Source organism: Geotrypetes seraphini, chromosome 6 (assembly GCF_902459505.1).
Source record: "Geotrypetes seraphini chromosome 6, aGeoSer1.1, whole genome shotgun sequence".
NCBI lineage: Eukaryota > Metazoa > Chordata > Amphibia > Gymnophiona > Dermophiidae > Geotrypetes > Geotrypetes seraphini.
The window spans coordinates 125831906-125853110 of NC_047089.1; the positions used below are offsets into that span (position 1 = coordinate 125831906).

At 41.7% G+C, this 21205-nt stretch overlaps 1 protein-coding gene across 5 annotated transcripts in view; it reads left to right on the forward strand.

Annotated features, from left to right (window-relative positions):
• TMTC4 (transmembrane O-mannosyltransferase targeting cadherins 4) overlaps positions 1 to 21205 on the forward strand; it is a 275681-nt gene that overhangs the window by 214615 nt on the left and 39861 nt on the right. For all 5 annotated transcript variants that reach the window (XM_033948831.1, XM_033948832.1, XM_033948833.1 and 2 more), the window contains 5 exons: positions 8068 to 8239; positions 8324 to 8455; positions 17319 to 17398; positions 17598 to 17705; positions 17793 to 17934. In XM_033948831.1, coding sequence (XP_033804722.1) covers positions 8068 to 8239; positions 8324 to 8455; positions 17319 to 17398; positions 17598 to 17705; positions 17793 to 17934 — 634 coding nt within the window. The remainder of the gene's footprint in view (positions 1 to 8067; positions 8240 to 8323; positions 8456 to 17318; positions 17399 to 17597; positions 17706 to 17792; positions 17935 to 21205) is intronic.

Here is a 21205-nt window from a genome sequence, read left to right on the forward strand (position 1 = left end):
GAAAGAAAGGTCAGGGAGAGAGGAAGAAAAAGTTGGGGAAGGGAATGAGGTGTGGAGGAGAGAAAGCATACAGGCTGATAGAAGGGAAGAAAGATTGGATGCACAGTCAGAAGAAGAAAGTGCAACTAGAGACTCATGAAATCACCAGACAAGGTAGGAAAAATGATTTTATTTTAAATTTAGCAAAGTGGAGGCAGTATTACCACAGTTTTCAAAGGAATTTGCCCAAATAACTTAATAGTAAACTGGGTAAATTCCCAGAGATGAAAACTTCCCTTCACTTACTATGCACAGTTCTGAATTTATATCTGCTGTCTATATTTTACAATATGGTCCCCTTTTACTAAACCGCAATAGTGTTTTTTAGCGCAGGGAGCCTATGAGCATCAAGAGCAGCGCTGGGCATTCAGCGCTGCTCCCTGCGATAAAAACTGCTATTGTGGTTTAATAAAAAGGATGGAGGTTATATTTATCTATTTTTGTATGGTTGTTACTGAGGTGACAATGCATAGAGTCATCTGCCTTGACCTCTGAAAAAAACCCAGAATAGGAATGATAATTAACATTTTCTCAGCGTATAGTGTGCTTTGTGTTTTTTAATTTTATTGTTGGTAGATCATTTTGACTTGGTCATTTTAAAGTAGCTCACAAGTCAAATAGTTTGGGCACCTCTGAGCTAGAGCGTTGAAACTGTGTATTTCTATTTTATCCTCCCTTTTACAAAACTGTGGAGCGTTTTTTAGCGCCAGCCGTGGTGGTAGAAGCTCTGATGCTCAGAATTCTATGAGCGTCAGGGTTATTACCACTGTGGCTAAAATCCAAACTACAGTTTTGTAAAAGAGTGAGGGGTTAGTTTGTGATGACATATTCCATACTAGGCGATGGTGTTTTCTGTGTTCTGTGTGTTCGAAAGACATGGTTTTCTGTTAGGATTGATGGTGTAGGATTGATCTGTGCTGGTCTGGCTTGTTTAGTTTTACAATGGGTGTATTGATGTACTGCTCACTGCAATATGTAAGATGCTGCCTTTTCAAAGGTACTCATGTGCGACGTGTGGTTTGTTACTAAAAATCATGTTTTTCTTACAGATGGGGGGGTGCCAAAAAATGATGGGCCCCGGGTGTTATATAAGCTACGTACGCCACTGTATGTAAAGATACCAGAAAGCTGGCGTAGCAAAAACTTTAAGTAAATTGTTATTCTTCTAAGTTTTGAGTATTTAACCCTCCCACAATCTCACAGGCACTCGTTTCAAGTTTCAAGTTTATTGAGATTTTGATTTAAACGCAATATCAAATATTTTCAATATTCTGCTCCCGCGGCGGCCCATCAGGTCCATTGCCTGAGTAGTGGCCTATACCTATCTATACCCTTCAATCCCTTTTTTTTTTGAAGCATTTGAAAGCATTGCGATTAAGCAGCAGATTTCTACTTCTCAATGGCTACGGATTTGGACTTGGAGGATGAGATGTACAGCGTCAGCATCTATGAGACAAACTTGTTTTTTCTTGTTACATAGGACTTTTTGGACCCCAGTTGTTTGCAGAAGTTAGATAATTCCAGATCTAATAGATGCTGGCATTGTTATCTTGAAATAGGGACACTAGATCATTTGTTGTTCTATTATCCTTTGATACTCAACTTTTGGAAATCAATATAAGGACAAATCAATTTGATTTTGGAATCCTCTATTCCACTGTCTTATGAGGTGGTTATTTGTGGTACACTGTTATTACCTAAACCTCCTTTGGACAAATATAAAAGTAGATTATTTGCTGCTATGACTGGGATAGCCATGCAATTAGTTACTAAAAACTGGAAAAATTGAGATCGGCTTAATTTCTCCTTTTGGTATTAATCTCTATGCTTATGTTATAAGTATGAGAAAATGAACTCAGAAATGTTGTGTAATAATAACTTATTTAAATTAACTTGGAGTCCATTGACAAATTTTGTTAAAAGTTAATTAGCTAGATTATTCTCCTGATTTCTCATTTGAGTTACACATCCAGGAAGGGTGGGTGAGTGGGCAGAGGGGTATTATATTTTGAGGTCATCATTAATCAATAAGTTCAAAATGAATTTACTGGAGTAATGCATTTTGTTTTTGTTCTTATAGTGGGATGGGGGGGAAAGGTTTTTGAAAGAATTTTATGATTGATGAACATACAATTTTGATATTAATTATATGTATGCATGTGTATATTTTAATGCATTGTTTTTGAATGAAAAATTAATAAAGAATTATTTTTTTTTTAAATAATAATAATCCGGTAGTGTGCTTCTAATAGCTTGTTTTCAAATGTTCTGGTATTTGTCAGGCTTCACTGACTTGATACTGTAGTTACTTTTCAAAAGCAAAAAAAAATTTTAAATGCTGAAGACTCTTTTGTCCCAGCCATAATGTGGTCTTCTGATATTAAAAGCTCTTTATAGCAATAAGAACTTTTGTTTGTCAATATGGGCATCCTATGTGATTTACAGATACTTTATTTACTTAGTTTACTTGCTAAGATTTTTTTATGCACATAAATTTCCTCCACAGTAAAGAAGTATCAGGACCTGGAATAATACTTTCGGGAAATTATATCATTAGACAATGCATCCCTGGTACATGCTGATAACAGCTCCTGCAGGGATCATAAAAAGCTTTATGTTCTGTATTTTACACCAGTCGGATATTTTAAAATAAGCTAGAAGCTTTGAAGGAAGTATTGCCATTTATTTTGCTAACTTAGGCCAGGATTCATTAACCTGCCTGATCGGGCCCGATCCGGGAGGTCCGATGAATTCAGCAAACTCCAACATGCAGATGAGGGCGATCGGAGGAACGCCCCATCTTCAGGCATGGATCACGCTATAGCGATCCCCGCGCATGCACAGACCATCTGTAGTTGGTCTGAGCATGTGCGGGATCTCCGGGCCGTTGGAGAAGTTTGGGTTTTTTTTTTCATATTTGAGCGCAGCCAGGGAACCTGAAAAGTGCTGGAGGGCCAGCATAGATTTTTTAAAATAGGCGATCGAGGAACTTTTGGGAGCACGTGGTTTTAACCCACTTAAGCCCGGGGGTTAAAACCACTGGCTTGCAGTGCAGGGGACGGTGGGAGAGTTGGGGCAGGCATGCAGGGTGTTCGGGTTCGGGGCTGGAAGGCAGGCGTGTTCGAGGCAGGGCAGAGAGCAGGGCTGCAGAAGGCAAGGCAGTCGCAAAGGGCTTTAGCGACTGGTCCTCAGAATTCGCTTTTTTTTGATCAGCCAGCCCAGTCGATGTTCTAGGGTTTTGTTTAGTGAACTGCGTCCCTGCCTACTTTGCATGCCGTTGCCCTCATTTACATGTGCGGATCAGAAGATGGTTGGAAGACAGGTAAGTGAATCGGGCCGGGTTCGCTAAGGTACACGATCGGTTTGCTTTGTGAATCTAGCCCTTAGAGGAACCTTTTACTAAAGTATGTTCAGCACTTATAATGTGGTTAAAGTGTAGATACAGCTACTGCCCAACTGCATTAAGGGGTTTTGTGGTGGTTTGCCTGTTTCTGCACATTAAACCATATGTTAAAGAATTATATTTATGCTTATACTTCAACATTTTCATTATTTTTATGCTAGTAAAAAAATTGTAAGTTTTATGTTAAACTGTATTTGCTATATGCCATCTTGGATGAATTTCTTCATAAAGGCAGATAAATCACAATAAATTAATTTAAATATATGTGTTTGTGTATATATGTATATATATTTATATATCTTGTGGCGGGGATTAAGGGAAGCATATAACTTGCTATACCACAGAGACAGAGTAGGTCAAAAAGGTGGGGGAATTGCCATATATATCAAAGAAGGAATTGAGTCTACCGGAGAAAATATGACAGAAACGAAAAATAAGGTAGAGTCTCTATGGGCCAAAATTCCGGGAACAAAAGGAACGGAAACAAAGAGCGGCATCTACTACTGACCCCCAGGGCAGTCCGAACAAATTGATGGAGAGATGACGGATGAGATTAAACGCAACTTTAAGGGAGGCAACACAGTTATCATGGGTGACTTCAATTATCCGGGCATAGACTGGAACCTAGGCACCTCCAGCTGCGGTAGGGAGACCAAGTTTCTGGATGCTGTAGGCAATTGCTTCCTGGAACAACTTGTCAAGGAAAATATGAGAGGAAATGCAATTCTGGACTTAATTCTAAATGGACTACGAGGACTGGTGCAAGGTGTAGAAGTAGTAGAAGGGACACTGGGAGTAAACAGGCAGATATATAAGGGCAAGCCAGTCGACATTGTATATCTGGATTTTCAGAAGGCGTTCGATAAGGTCCCAAATGAATGACTACTTCGAAAAATTGTGAGCCATGGAATCGAGAGTGAAATACTCATGTGGATTAAAAACTGGTTGGTGGATAGGAAACAGAGAGTGGGGGTAAATGGACAATACTCGGACTGGAAAAGTGTCATGAGTGGAGTGCTGCAGGGTTCAGTGCTTGCACCTGTGCTCTTCAACATATTTATAAACGACCTGGAAATTGGTACGACAAGTGAGGTTTTCAGACGATACGAAGTTATTCAGAGTAGTGAAGATGCAGGAGGATTGTGAAGACCTGCAGCGTGACATAAACACGCTCGAGAAATGGGCCGTGACATGGCAAATGAGGTTTAACATGGATAAGTGTAAGGTGATGCATGTCGGTAATAAAAATTTTATACATGAATACAGGATGTCCGGTGCAGTACTTGGAGAAACCCCCCAGGAAAGAGACTTGGGAGTACTGGTCGACAAGTCAATGAAGCCGTCCACGCAATGCGCAGCGGAGGTGAAAAGGGCAAACCGATTGCTGGGAATGATTAAGAAGGGGATTATTTCCTGAATGGTACTACTGTTTGTATTTGCTTCTTACTGCTGGAATAATAAAAATCATTTAAACATAAGAAGGGGATCAGGAACAGATTGGAGAAGGTTATCATGCCGCTGTACCGGGCCATGGTAAGCCCTCACCTGGAATACTGCATCCAGCACTGGTTGCCGTACATGAAGAAGGACACAGTACTACTCGAAAGGGTCCAGAGAAGAGTGACTAAAATAGTTAAGGGGCTGGAGGAGTTGCCGTACAGTGAGAGATTAGAGAAATTGGGCCTCTTTTCCTTTGAAAAGAGGAGACTGAGAGGGGATATGATTGAAACATTCAAGATAATGAAGGGAATAGACTTAGTAGATAGAAACAGGTTGTTCACCCTCTCCAAGGTAGAGAGAACGAGAGGGCACACTCTAAAGTTAAAAGGGGATTGATTCCGTACAAACGTAAGGAAGTTCTGCTTCACCCAGAGAGTGGTGGAAAACTGGAACGCTCTTCTGGAGGCTGTTATAGGACAAAACACCCTCCAGGGATTCAAGATAAAGTTCCTGCTGAACCAAAACGTACGCAGGTAAAGCTAGTCTCAGTTAGGACACTCGTCTGTGGCCAAAGGGCCGCTGCGTGAGCGGACTGCTGGGCACGATGGACCACTGGTCTGACCCAGCAGCGGTAATTCTTATGTTCTTATGTTGTCCTTAGTCCTCAAAACTGCACCAGCCGAGTGATCCTAGAGTGGCCATGTGAAATTGTAGATCCCAAATAAAAATACTTAAATGCCAAAATCAAGTGTGAACTTTCTTCTTTTTCAGGGTAATTTATCAAATAATGAATTTATTCAGGTACATTTGCACTGCTCCAAACTTAGTCCAAAAACCTCCAACTTCACATTCAAACTGCAATTAACTTTATCAGTTCATCATAGCAAACTGCTTCCAAACTAGCAATCCAAACACAGTTCAAACAATGCTCAGACTCCTTGCCAGTCCTTGATTAAATAAATTTGTACTTCACAAAACAACAATTTGAATACAGTTCCAGACACTGTGAAGGGCATTTTCGATAGGACATATAAGTCTATGATTGGATGTTTTGGGCAGGACATTCACAAACCCAAGAGATAAAATGCCCATTTTCAAAACTGCCGGACATGTATCTTTTATTTTTGAAAATGACATAGGTATAAGTTTTGGTCCTTTTCTGGCCATTTTCAAAAATAAAAACATCCACATTAAAAAATGCACAAAAGCTTTGTAGACGTACCCAACTACCTTGTCTGTTCGGGGCAGAGAGATCCCCATCATCTGAGCTGGTTTCGGGAATTTGTGCAGGCTCAGCTGAACGGAATGCCCCCTGCCAGGATCAGCTGGAGCCGTACACCCCCAACATCAGGCAACTCCCCCCACACACACACATATACATCTGCGGACACCACCTGACTTCAGGAAACAGCGCCTCCCACATCACGTGGCACCCCCATACCTTGTGCTGCAAAATCAGCAGGAGGGAAGCCCACACCCTCCTGTCTACAGGGCCGCGAGCTGCGAATGATGGGCCTTCCCCCTCCCAATGCATCTTGGGATGCATTGGGAGGGGCCTAAGGCCCTGATTGCCTCAAAATGGCGATTTATTTATTAAAAAAAAGTATTGTATTTGGAAAAAAGACCTATTGAAGAATGGAATATATATATAGGGAACCAGATAATTTAATGTTCAAATCTTGCTTTTCCCACTGATGGGTTGGTCCCTGTTCTTTTTTTCATGCATATATATTAAACTCTTTTCAGCTTTTTTTAAATCATGTGTTTTAAACTGTTTTTATGGTTTTTATTAAGTGGGAAGGGGCCTAAGGGCCCTTTTGGCTCAAAATAGCGATTTATATATAAAAAAGTTTTGTATTTGGAAAACCATAAAAACATAGTTTAAAACACATGATAAAAAAAGCTGAAAAGAGTTTAAAATATATATATGGAAAAAAGAACAGGGACCAACCCATCAGTGGGAAAAGCAAGATTTGAACATTAAATTGTCTATTTTCCTATAGAGAAAGTAATTATTTATCTTTTAAAATGTGTTTTAATTTGTGACAGTACAACTGGTGGTTCTTAAACAAAATAGTTTTGCCTCCTTTTTCTGTCAAGGTATTGTAAAATAGCAGAAATTTAAAAAACAGAAATGCAGAAAAATCACTCCCAGAGGCTGTAATGGTGGTTTGAGGCTTTGGAAAGGGATTTTCATCCTTAGGCAGTAGAGATGTGCACATCAAAGATTTGGGGTTCATTTTTGCATCACTTTAAGACAATTTTTACTATATCCCCCCCCCCATATGAAGCCGCATTAGGGTTTTTTATCACAGGCCATGGCAATAAAAGCTCCGATGCTTATAGGAATTCTATTACCATTAGAGATTTTACCACAGTGGTTTGTGTTAAAAAACCCTAATGCGGCTTCATAAAAGGGAGTATATTTAGACATTTTAAAAAGTTTTCTTCAAAAATTTTTGTTAAAAGTTTTTAACAACATTTTAGAATTAACAAGTTTTTACATGTATCATTTATAGGTTAATATGTTTTAAATTGATTTTGCACATACTAATTTTGTAAGCCTTGTTGATGAAGCACATCCCTCTTGGGCAGGATTGAACAAATTTGAGTGGAAGGTACGGTATATAATGGGAAATAAAAATTGTGTATGTAACTGAATGACCCTTGTGTAGAATAGAGGGTGAATTGACCATCTGTGGTAGATCAATTCTTGTACCCCTCAAATATCTTTTTGAGATATGACAAATATTTTCTAACTATCCCAGTTATCTCCTGGATAAGCTCACTTTGAACAATAACTATTTCTGAAAACTCCAAAATGCTTAGAGCCAGGAAGATGGTGGAGGAGGAGGTGAATTGACTTTTTTGTTAACAAAGGGACCTGTTTATTAAAGCTTAGCATACCCTAGGTGGCCACACTACCCTAATATAGCACTTGCTCTTTGGATGAAGCAAGAGAGCTTAGCATGTGCTAATGACCATTAGCATGCACTATGCTTTAATAAATGGGTCCCAAATTGTGTGTATACTATATAAGTGAAGTATGAAAGAAATCACAGACACACACAAGTAGAAGTAGGGAATTATGTTAAAATAAAGAATTTCAAATCATGTACATTAAATACTTTCCTGCACTTTATAATAATTGATATATTTTAAGATGCTTATTTTATTATTTACAGAATTCTTTCATTGGGTCTGGGATTTCTCATAATTCCTTTTCTTCCTGCAAGTAACGTGCTCTTTCGTGTAGGATTTGTTATTGCAGAGAGAGTCATATACCTCCCCAGTGTTGGATATTGTATGCTGATTACATATGGATGCAGTATATTAAACAGACAAGTCAAAAACAAGGTATTTGAAAAGCTGTTGTCAATGTGATTGAAAAAGAAAGCTCTGTTATGTAGTGATAATTAACATGTGTGTTCTTTCTTTAAGAAACTTATTGCTGCTGCTGTACTAGTAATTATGTTCATTAATATGATGCGCTGTATTATCCGAAGTAAGCAGTGGAGATCAGAGGAGCAGCTTTTCAAAAGTGCCTTGTCTGTGTGTCCTCTTAATGCTAAAGTAAGTGGATGATATTCCTGATGTTTTTTTTAGTATGAAACAATTGTCATATATTTTCAGATGACAAAGCAGTTAAGCCCTACTTCAGTGGATTGGTACTTGGGGTTATCCCAGGACAAGCATTCAGCATATGCTCAATATATGGTTGACGTCAACCACGGAGCCCTGATGTGGACTGCTTCACAAGCAGACTTGCTTGAAGAACTTTTGGAAAGTTTGCGACTGCTGCACCACACATGCGCAAGTGCCTTCCTGCTCAAGGAAGGGCGCGTGTCTCCTCAGTTCTAAGTTTCCACGGAGCTGAGAAGCCTCGTTTCGACGCTGTGTGTGAGAGTTAGTTCTAACATGTGCCTTCTCTTCACCACGGCTCGTATAATTCTTTTATTTTATTTTTTCGGTCATGTCATGGCGGGGCCTGGTCTGCAGCCATGTTTCATTTGTTGTCCCGGCCGGTCACAGGATTAAGAAGTGTATCACTGACCCACATAAGTGGTGTATACAGTGTTTAGGACTTGACCTTCATCCAGAGTCGTGTGCCCGCTGTTCTACACTTAAAAATCAAGCTCTTAAACATCGTCGAGTTCAGATTTAAAAAAATCTTCGGAGGAATGGATTTTTCTTCAACTAAAAAGTCGAGTTCTTAGGAGTACCTCTCAATCATTCTACACACTATGCAAGGAGTCGAGTCTTTAAGAGATCAATCTACACACTCTTGGTCAACTTCGCATGCATATGGTTCAGGCTGCATATGATGCTTTTGAGATGTCCTCCAGGGTCATTGCACTCTTAATAGCGATGCGCCATCTAGCCTGGCTCTGCACCGTAGATATAGATCCAAATCTGCAGGATCAACTGCTAACATCCCATGTCAAGGGAATGAGCTGTTTGATGTCTTGATTGAGGCAGCTACAAAACACTTGTCTGAGCATGAGCAATTGTTTGCCTCCATAGTTCGGCCGCAGCCGAAGCCTTTCACTACTAAGAGTTACAGGCCTCCTCCATCTTATCAGAGGTGTTATCCTCAGAAGGCAGCACCTTATTCAAGGCCGCCTCCTAAGAAACAACAGCAGCAACAAAATAGGCAGTGTAAACCTCAGACTCCTGCTGCGCCTAAGCCTACTCAGCCTTTTTGACCATCTCACACAGAGCATAACTTCAATCGTTCTGCCTCTGTCCTCTCCTCTTCTCATAGGAGGTCGTCTCCATCATTTTTATCATCAATGGGAACTCATTACATCCGACCTATGGGTCCTCACAATCATCAGGGAAGGTTACTCTCTTCACTTCCTTCAGGTTTCACCAGATCTTCCCCCAAGAAAGTATCCTTCAAATCTGTCACAAACAAGCTTTGCTTTGTCTCCGTGCCATTGAGGAAGTTGCTCTGGAACAGCAGAGCACGGGGTTTTACTCCCGTTACTTCCTTGTCCTGAAGAAGACGGGGGATCTGCGACCTATATTGGACATTGCTATAAAAATTATTTCAAAAGCACGTAAATACGATCATGTTACACCCCTTCTGATCCACTGGCTCCCCATTGAGCACCGAATTACGTATAAAATAATGTTACTAACCTTTAAGACAAAAATAATCAGTCAACCAGAATTCATTAACAGGCTATTAATCACTCACACTACTCATCATACCTTACGTTCCTCAAATCAAAACCTATTAGCTATCCCTTCACTTAGATATATTAACACTATGCGTACTAGCATTTTTTCAGTTACAGCCCCTACTATTTGGAATTCCGTACTAAACCATATAAGAGAAATTACATCCCTCGATAAATTTAAAAGTAACTTAAAGACCTTTCTTTTTAAAGATGCATATGATAGTTGATAGTCCTTTTAAGGACGGTGATGGAAACTTGTTCTCTTCCATTTACCTTGTATTTTAGATTATTTGCCTGCTTTTCCCTTTCCTCTTGTTTTTACCCTCTTCCCAGCCTTTCCTATTTAAATTTTGTATTTCTGCTCAGTCACCTTTTGTACCAGTATATCATTGTTTGTCAATGTATCAGTCTGTTAATGTTATTTTAATGAAATTTTTTTTAATATATATTTTTGTAATTGCTTGTTTTTTATATATACTATGTAAAACTGCCTTAAATTTTGATAAGGCTGTTTATCAAATTTTAAATAAACCTGAAACCTGACACATTCCCATTCATCCAGCCTCTCGCAAGTTTCTCAGATTTCGGGTGGGAAATCATCATTTTCAATACAGAGTGCTACCTTTCAGCATGGCATCATTTCCCACAGTTTTCACCAAGTGCCCAGTAGTGGTGGCAGCAGCTTTGTGCAGCCATGGTCTCCAGGTTTTCCCGTACTTGGACGACTTGCTCATCAAAGATTCAACATCTCAGAGGGTTATTGTAGCATCCCAACGGACTGTTTGGTTCCTCCAACATTTGGAGTTCGAAATAAACTTTCCAAAATCCCAGCTACAGCCCTCTCAAAACCTAAACTTCATTGGAGCTGTACTGGTCACTGTATAACTCAGAGCATTCCTTCCTCAGCAGCGTCAGGATGCTCTCATTCAGCTTTGTCTCAAGGAGTCATCCCTCACTTCACTCTCAGCGAGACACATGATGGTTCTCCTAGGTCACATGGCCTCTACAGTTCACGTGACTCTTTTTGCCAGACTTCACCTAAGAATTCCTCAGTGGACACTGGTGTCTCAGTGGGCGCAGGCTTCCGATCCACTCTCTCAACACATTACAGTAACTCCTTCGTTGAGGCAATCCATTCACTGGTGGATGCTCTCTTCTAATCTCTCCAGAGCTTTGATGTTTTAAACACCCCCTGATCAGAAGGTCCTCACAACAGATTCCTCGACCTTCATTTGGGGGACTCATCTCGATGGTCTCCGTACTCAAGGACATTGGTCCAGCACAGATCGTCGATGTCACATAAATCTGTTGGAACTCAGAGTGATCTTCAGTGCTCTCAAAGCTTTTCAGCATCTTCTTCACGATCAAGTAGTCCTCATTCGTACATATAATCAAGTCACCATGTACTATCTCAACAAACAGGGAGGAACAGGATCTCTTCCCCTTTGCAAGGAGAGCCAGAAGGTTTCGAATTGGGCAATTCTTCACAATATCTTTCAGAAAGCCATCTACATTCAAGGAGAGTAAAACTTTTTAGCGGACAAATTGAGTCGTCTTCTACAGCCTCACAAATGGACTCTCAATTTGTCACCTATCCATCACATTTTTTTCTCAGTGGGGAACTCCTCAGATGCATTTCCTCCATTTCCTCTCATTCTCAAGACACTCATCAAACTCAAACACGAATATGCCACCATGATTCTAATAGCTCCTTAGTGGCACAGACAACCTTGGTTCTCCCTTCTACTTCAACTCAGCAGCAGGGAGCCTCTACTTCTACCAGTTTTTCCATCTCTGCTTACACAGAGTCAGGGGTCTCTGCTTCATCCCAACCTGCAATCTCTTCACCTGACAGCTTGGTACCTCTCAACGTAACTGCCACTCTCCAGTTCTCTCAATCTGTTAAGGACATTTTAGAGGCTTCCAGGAAGCCGACCACTAGGCAATGTTACAACCAGAAATGGACTAGGTTTTCTGCTTGGTGCATCAGTCATCACAAGGAGCCTCAATCTACCTCCTTGTCTTCAGTTTTGGATTACCTGTTGCATTTATCTCAATCAGGCCTCAAATCAACATCCATTCGAGTCCATCTCGGTGCAATTTCTGCTTTCCATCAGCCTATAGAAGGGAAACCTCTCTCTGTTCATCCCGTGGTTTCCAGATTCATGAAAGGATTTTTCAATGTCAAGCCACCTCTCAAACCAGTGGTTTGGGATCTCAATGTTCTTGCTCAATTGATGAAGCCTCCATTTGAACCAATGTCTTCGGCTCATCTGAAATATCTCATTTGGAAAGTGGTTTTTCTCATTGCTCTCATGTCTGCTTGCAGAGTCAGTGAGCTACAAGATTTAGTAGCAGACCCACCTTTCACAGTATTCCATCATGACAAGGTGGTCCTTTGTACTCATCCTAATTCTTACCTAAAGTGGTTTCAGAATTTCATCTCAATCAATCCATTGTTATTCCAGTGTTTTTTCCAAAGCCTCATTCTCATCCTGGAGAAACAGCTCTTCATACTCTGGACTGTAAGCGTCCTTTGGCTTTCAACTTGCAAAGGACTAAGCCACAGTGATCTTCTCCTCAACTTTTTGTCTCCTTTGATCCAAACAAGTTGGGACATCCAGTTTCCAAGCGCACCATCTCCAACTGGTTGGCTGCTTGCATCTCTTTCTGCTATGCTCAGGCTGGACTTCATCTAGAGCAGGGATCTCAAAGTCCTTCCTTGAGGGCTGCAATCCATTTGGATTTTCAGGATTTCCCCAATGAATATGCATGAGATCTATGTGCATGCACTGCTTTCAATGCATATTGATTGGGGAAATCCTGAAAACCCAACTGGATTGCGGCCCTCAAGGAGGGACTTTGAGATCCCTGATCTAGAGGGTCAAGTCACAGCCCATAAAGGCTTCATAGTCAGTCGCTCGTGAGATACCAGCGCGCCGACAATGGAGGGCAGACAATTCAGCGCAAGACACAAGCGTGCCATGGGAAAACTTAGTTTTAAAGAGCTCCGAGCAGGGTGTGAGTGGGGAAACCTCCCCCCAACACACACACACTACTGCATAGTGTTCGTGCTGCTGTTGGGGAGGGTTTGGGGGGTTGGAACCCTCCATTATAGAGAAAACGGAACCTTTTCTGATTTTTTTTTGGGAAAAGTTCCGTTTTCTCTATAATGTGGGGGGTTACAGGCCCCAACGGCAGCGCAAACAGTATGTAGTAAAGTGGAGGGGTTCCCCCATCGGAGCTCTTTAAAACTAAGTTTTCCCATGGCGCGCTTGTGTCTTGCACCAAATTGTCAGCGCTTGATTGTCGGCGCGCTGGTGTCTGGAGCGTGAAGTTAGAGCCATGGCAGCATCTGTAGCTTTCCTTATATCTGCTCCTATTGAAGAAATCTGCAAAGCTGCCACTTGATCCTCAGTTCATGCTTTCACCTCTCATTATTGTCTGGATTCTTTTTCCACTTGGGCCAGGCAGTATTACAAAATTTATTCTCCTGAATTACCAACACTCCCACCATCCCATTCTGGTTAGCTTGGAAGTCACCCATATGTTGAGAATATGCTGTCTGCTTGTCCTGGGATAAAGCACAGTTACTTACCGTAATGGGTGTTATCCAGGGATAGCAGGCAGATATTTTCACAGCCCACCCACCTCCCATGGTTGGCTTCTTAGCTAGCTATCTGAACTGAGGAGATGCTGAGGAGTCGCGCGCCCTACCTCGGGCGGGAAGGCACTCGCACGATACAGCAGTCACGAACTTTCCAAAAGTTCTTCAAACAAGTCTGCTTGTGAAACTGTCCCATCGGGGCTCCGTGGTTGACGCCACTCATATATTGAGAATATCTGCATGCTGTTACGGTAAGTAACTGTGCTATCTTGCAGCAGATATCGGTATCCTAACACCATAGATGGTCTGTGGCTCAGCTGTTTGGGGAGGCTAAAGTGGGTACTCCAGGACCTGACTCCTTGATTGTCCAGATTCCATACGCTAGGGGGCTCATAATTTAAAAAAAAAAAAAAAAAAAAAAGTCCAAAAAGTGGCCTAAATCGGTACTTGGACAAGAACCGATAATCAAAGCTGATTTTAGATGTATCTAAAACAAGCTTAGGCCTTTCCCCTGGCTCTAAACGCCTAGAGTGAAAAGAGGCATTTTTAGAGGAAGGGAAAGGGCGGGAGGTGGGCGGGAAATGGGCCGACCTAGACTTAGTCGTACAGCAAGTATAACCAAAACCTTGAACAGGTTGCCTACTCAGAACTTATACCTTTTGACTTATACTTGTTTGGTATAAGTGCCGAAAAGGGGCCGCTGAGCTGATCGTGGCTGCCGCGATCAGTTCAGCGGCCCCGGCAACCTACCCACCCCCACCACAACGATCGTGGCAGGAGAGATGCCTCATCTCCCCTGCCGCAATTTTCCCCCTGAAGTGCCGCAGTTCACGGCAGTTCGGTGGATCGCCACGGCAGCAAGAGAGATAGCCAATTTCTCCTGCCGAGACGCGACCCCCCCCCCGAACCAATATGGGCAGGAGGGAGCCCAACTCCTCCTGCCCACGATGACCCCCCATCCCCTGAACCAATATGGGCAGGAGGGAGCCCAACCCCTCCTGCCCATGACCACCCCCCCTTAACCACCCCCCAAATTCCCGATCACCCCCCCTTACCCCCAATGTTTTTTTTGAGAATGGACATTTTCCCTGCTGCTACTTTCAGTGTTTAGGGCCTTAGGCCAAAAGGGGACTTAGATTTTTTTTTATTATGCCCCTCTACGTGTTCAATCCCAACCCGCAATCTAGGAGTTACAGAAATCCAATAATTTTCTGAGCACATGCTCCTCCCCCTTAGACTGAGAGCTAGAGCCCTATAAAGTTTCAATTTCTGCAAGCAATCCATGCAGAAGTCTTTTGAATCGCTCTATTTATTTTCATTTTTTTGCTTAAATTTTGTCTATTTTGGTGGCTTCAGTGCCATGAGACCCCTTTCCGGAGGAAAGGACGCAGTCCCATGGAGCCAGACTGAAATGGTACAGAGCAGGGAAGGAGGGGGGAATAGGCTGCAGAGCCTAGCAGAGAGTGAGGGGGGCTGGGTACAGAGCAGGGAGAGAGGGAGGGGGAACTGGGTGCAGAGCTTGGCAGGGTAGGCAGTAAGTGAAGCTGGGTGCAGAGACTTGCAGGGAGTGAGGAGGCTGTGTGCAGAACCTGGCAGGGAGGGAAGGGGACTTGGTGCAGATCCTGGCAGAGTAGCGCATTTGAATATTAAGTCCTGTCTTATATTCGAGTCAACCATTTTCCTCCTTTTTGGGGGGAAAAATGGGGGTCTCTGCTTATATTTGGATCGACTTGTATTTGAGTATATACCAGTGGTCTCAAACTCAAACCCTTTGCAGGGCCACATTTTGGATTTGTAGGTACTTGGAGGGCCACAGAAAAAAATAGTTAATGTCTTATTAAAGAAATGACAATTTTGCATGATGTAAAACTCTTTATAGTTTATGAATCTTTCCTTTTGGCTAAGTCTTAATAATAATATTGTCATTTATAGCTAAAGAGACATATGATCAAGAAACTGTTTTATTTTACTTTTGCGATTATGATAAACAAAGTGAGGGCCTCAAAATAGTACCTGGTGGGCCGCATGTGGCCCCCGGGCCGCGAGTTTGAGACCACTGGTATATACAGTATGCCATGCACATGCTTGTTTTGATTGGGGGTGCATAAATATTAAACATCAATTCAAAGTTACACTAGAATTCTACAGTATGATGGAATCTTGCTGCCCAGATGCTTTTATAGAATAGACTCTCACCTTCTGGCATCAGGACACCCAAATGGGGGTGCCCAAGTTATACAATTGCACCCCTAATATGTAAAGAGAAAGTTGAACTGTGGAGCAGTAGGAGGGGGCAAGGGAGCCACAGGCAGAGGCAGTAGGAGAAAGGCTGGATTAAATTAATTGCCATGTATGGCACATAGTTGTCTGTCTATGGGACATACATCCTGCCTTGCTACAATCCTTCCTCTTGCTCCTAGTGGTGCATCTGAGCAGTGTTTCCTGAGTCCTTCCTATCAGACTGTGGGCACATTGCATGTGTGTACTTGTGTTAGGACTGGTCAAATAGGATGTGTCTTTATCTTAGGAGTCAACTGTTCAAAATGATAGGAATTACCTCTCCTTGGACATAGTCAAAGAGTTTTCTCAATATTGGGCATGCTCCAGCACCCACAAGAGTTGACTCCTATGTGCCTTGTGGAATGCTGCTGGCTCACTTTCTTTTTCTCCCTCCTGCTCGTTGACCTTTCTTTTTCTCCCTCCTTGTCCAAGCACCTTCTGTTGTGAGAGTTGGTGTTATGTCCCTGGGCCATCTGAAACTTCAACACCTGTGTGCTATGATGTATGCATAGACACTTCTATTTCCCTTGCCTATCCCACCAAGAACCTTCCTCTCTGCTCTGCACCTCTGATTGCACTTGCGTTTGTACGGATAGCAGTCTCACGACTGAACTATCTTTGTAGCCTCTCCCAGACCCTTCTCATTTGTGTATAATCCTTCCTGTGGCCATTCTCTGGGAACAGCTTCAACATCCTTTGCCACATGAGCCTTGCGAAGAGGAAGGTGCTTTGAGCTCCAAAATTCTGCATGTGACCTATAGATCCATTTTCTCGATGTCTCTGCCCATACAGTATCTTGTGTATGGTATGTGAGCATGCAAATACAACATTTGACTCAGAACACTGGAAACCCCATCACATTGGAGTGTTTAAGTTTGTACCAACATACACCTATTCTCTAAATGGCATGCGTGCCTGCATGCCCTTTTTAGAATATATGAGTACAGTTGGGCATGCCCATTTAGTCACCCCCTCCCCATGATGCTGAGCATACTTTATAAAACTGTTCCCTATGTGCATACCTTTGCACACACAGAAAAGAGCATTTAGGGGGTGTGCTTATTTGTGTGCAACATAAATTTTTCAAATGAACATTGGCAATTATATTCTATTTCCTCATGTGCTTTTGTACTATATATTGAAATGGATACTTTTACAAATGTATATATTTGACACAAACTTGTACTTAACTTGTGTTTGGAAATTGAACAGCTATATACGTTCTTGAAAGTGCACCCATGAATCTGAAGTTAACACACATTATTGAAAATTTACACTATGAAGTCCACAATTTCTTATGCATTTGCAAAAAAATAAATTTGAATATCAAATGTATACAAATTCTTCTAATCTGTATTGACAGGTACACTACAATGTTGGAAAAAATTTGGCTGATAAAGGCAACCAAACTGCTGCTATCAAATATTACAGGGAGGCTATAAGGTATTTAGCTGTTCATTGCTTCATTGAGGTTCAGAAGTATTGTACTTTCTAGGAACTGAAATATTAAAAAATCATTTAGGTGACCAATTGTAAATCAATATTATTTCATTTCTTGAAAACTGTGTTATGAAGACATGAAGTACTATATAATATAATGCTAGGTATTTATAGTAACTGTCTTCTTTTCTCAATCCTTAAGGTTGAGTCCCAAGTATGTGCATGCCATGAACAATCTTGGCAACATTTTGAAAGAAAGGCATGAGCTCCTGGAAGCAGAGGAACTGTTGTCTCTAGCTGTACAAATACAGTGCGTAATAAAAAAAATAAAAATCATTGCTCTAAATGATATCAGAAAAATAGGTATATTTCTGAAGTATGTCTTTAAATTTCATAGGCCAGATTTTGCTGCTGCATGGATGAATCTAGGAATAGTACAAAACAGCTTAAAAAGATTTAAAGAAGCCGAACAAAGCTACTGGACTGCAATTAAACACAGAAAAAAATATCCTGACTGTTATTACAACTTAGGACGTTTGGTGAGTTTTAATTATCTCTTTTTTTTCTAGTCTAAATGGAAATATATATTTTAAAACATGAAAAAGTTGAAGACTTTTCTCCCCCTCCTGCTAGTTTCAGCTACCTGGCAATATTGTTATGTTAATTGATATCACCATTCAAACAAATTGTTTTATGTAAGAGTGCACTCTGGATTTTCTACAGGATTGGACAGAATCTCAGCTGACTCCTTTCATTATATGAATGAACTAGTCTTTAAGCCCGTTACATTAACGGGTGCTAGAATACTGTTCACCTTCTATGTTGCCCCTTCCATTCACTGCCCTCTCTTCTCTTTCCATCCAGTGTCCGCCCTCTCTCTTTCTCTCCCATATGGCCTCTCTCCATCTCCTCCTTCCTTTCCCTTGATCTGGCATACCTTCCTCCTTCCCTCCAAGCCATTCTCTCCCCCTCTGCTCCCTTTCCTCATTTAACTACTTCATTGGTCAGCAGCAGCATTCACAATTCATTGCTGTTGCTGGCTTCAGGTCTTTCTCTCTGGCCGGTCCTGTCTTCATGAAAACAGGAAGTAGGCAGGACTGGCCAGAGAGGAAGGCCTGAAGCCAGCAACAGCAGCGAATTGTAAACGCTGCTGCTGCCTGAAGCACCCGAGGCAGACGCTTCTCTCCCCTCCCAGCCCAACCCCCGCTGACTCTGCGACCCTCCCAGCAAGATGACTTTAATATCAAACCTCCCTCCAGCGTTGGCAGCCGCAGCACGCTAAACAGGCTGCTTCTGCTTTATTCTGCCGTTCAGTTTCTTTGTCGCGTCATTGATGACGTAATCAGTGACGCGGCAAAGGGACTCAACTGCAGGAGAAAGCCCGATGCAGCCTGTTTAACGTGCAGCGAGTGCCAACGCTGGCGGGATGTTTGTACCGGTGCAGAAGCGATATGTCTCTCCCCCTCCAGTACCTGTGCAGCACTTTGCTGCAGCGCATCCTCCCATGGGGGGGGGGGGGGTTTGCATAGTGGGAGCCGGGTGAGAGCGGCGATCTCCAGTTGGGCTTTTTTTTTGGTTTTTTTTAAAGTTGAAAGCCAGCGCTGCAGCTCCTCTCTCGATCCTGGTGCAGTTCGAGAGAGGAGCCGGTACCATTCACGGTGAGGAAGGCCGCCGCAGCTGTGTAACATTTTTTTTATTATTTGAAAGTCGCCGCGAGCAAGTGGTGATGCTAAACCCGCGCATGCGCAATCGTGTTTTCGCGACGGATCAGGGAACACAATTTTTTTAGTGCGCATGCGCGGCCTAGCATTTTATTATATTAGATTGGTACAGGATTTATCAAATGTGACAATGTAAGATGGTGTTCTTCAATGCAAAGCCCAGGGAGTATTGGCAGTCCCAGAAGTCCTCATCATCATTCTAGCTATTTTCTCTGTTACTCTTTGCCTTTCTACCCAAGCTCATAACACAAAGAGAAAAGTGGATGGGAGGAAAAGCCATATACTAGAAGAAAAGGGTGGATAAAAATCAATGATTTTTTTTTAATTAAAAAAATTGTTGTTTTTTTTTTTTAATTTAAATTGGATTTTTTTAAAATAGATTTTTCCTCAAAAAAGCATTTATCTAAAGATAGTTTTCTATTTAAGATACATTATAGTCCAAAAGTTATTCATCATGAAATAAGGCTGTATGTTCGTACAATGTTTAAACTTTTTTGTAAATGAATTCCATTAATCCATTCATAATGTCATGAGTAATTTTTCTATCTAGAAGATATTATCACAGACACTTGGGGCTCCTTTTACGAAGCCACTTTTTCACACACACATTTTTAGCACACGCTAACCCCTGCGGTAGCTGAAAAACTTCCGCCTGCTCAAGAGAAGGCGGTAGTGGCTAGCACAGCTGGCAAATTAGCATGCGCTATTACGCACGTTAACCCTAACGCAGCTTCGTAAAAGGAGCCCTTGTTTTTTTTCTGTTATATAGAGTTTTTTGGACCCCAGTTCGTTTGCAGAAGTTAGATAGTTCCAAATCTAATAGCTACTGGCACTGTCATCTTGAAATAGGGACACTGGATCATTTGTTGTTCTATTGTCCCTTGATACTCATCTTTTGGAAATCAATATGGGGGACAAATTAATTTGATTTCGGAGTCTTCGATTCCAGTATCATATGAGGTGGTTATTTGTGGTACATTGTTGTCACCTAAACCTCCTTTAGACAAATATAAAAGCAGATTATTTTCCATCATGGCTGGAATAGCCATGCAAATGGTTACCAAAAACTGGAAAAATTGGTATCGACTAAATTTCTCCTTTTGGTGGGACTCTTTATGTTTATGCAAATATGAGAAAATGAATTCAGAAATGTTGTGTAATAATAAGTTATTTAAATTAACATGGAGTCCATTGACAAGTTTTGTTAAAGATGAATAGCTGGATTCTGATTTTTCTTATTTGATTTACACATCCAGGGTGGGTGGGTAGTTGGGTGGAGGGGTATTATATTTTGAAGGTATCATTGGTCAATAAGTTCAATATGATTTTCACTATATATCTGAAAGAATGCATTTTGTTGTTCTTGTATTGGGGGTGGGAGGGAAAGGGAAATATTTTTGAAGTATTTCTGATTGATGTAAATGCAATTTTAAAGTTAATTATATATAGGCGGTCCAGAGGAGGGCGACGAAAATGATAGGAGGCTTGCGCCAGAAGACGTATGAGGAGAGACTGGAAGCCCTGAATATGTATACCCTAGAGGAAAGGAGAGACAGGGGAGATATGATTCAGACGTTCAAATACTTAAAGGGTATTAACGTAGAACAAAATCTTTTCCAGAGAAAGGAAAATGGTAAAACCAGAGGACATAATTTGAGGTTGAGGGGTGGTAGATTCAGGGGCAATGTTAGGAAATTCTACTTTACGGAGAGGGTAGTGGATGCCTGGAATGCGCTCCCGAGAGAGGTGGTGGAGAGTAAAACTGTGACTGAGTTCAAAGAAGCGTGGGATGAACACAGAAGATTTAGAATCAGAAAATAATATTAAATATTGAACTAAGGCCAGTTACTGGGCAGACTTGCACGGTCTGTGTCTGTGTATGGCCGTTTGGTGGAGGATGGGCAGGGGAGGGCTTCATGGCTGGGAGGGTGTAGATGGGCTGGAGTAAGTCTTAACAGAGATTTCGGCAGGTGGAACCCAAGCATAGTACCGGGTAAAGCTTGGATTCTTGCCCAGAAATAGCTAAGAAGAAAAAAAAAAAAATTTTTTTAAATTGAATCAGGTTGGGCAGACTGGATGGACCATTCGG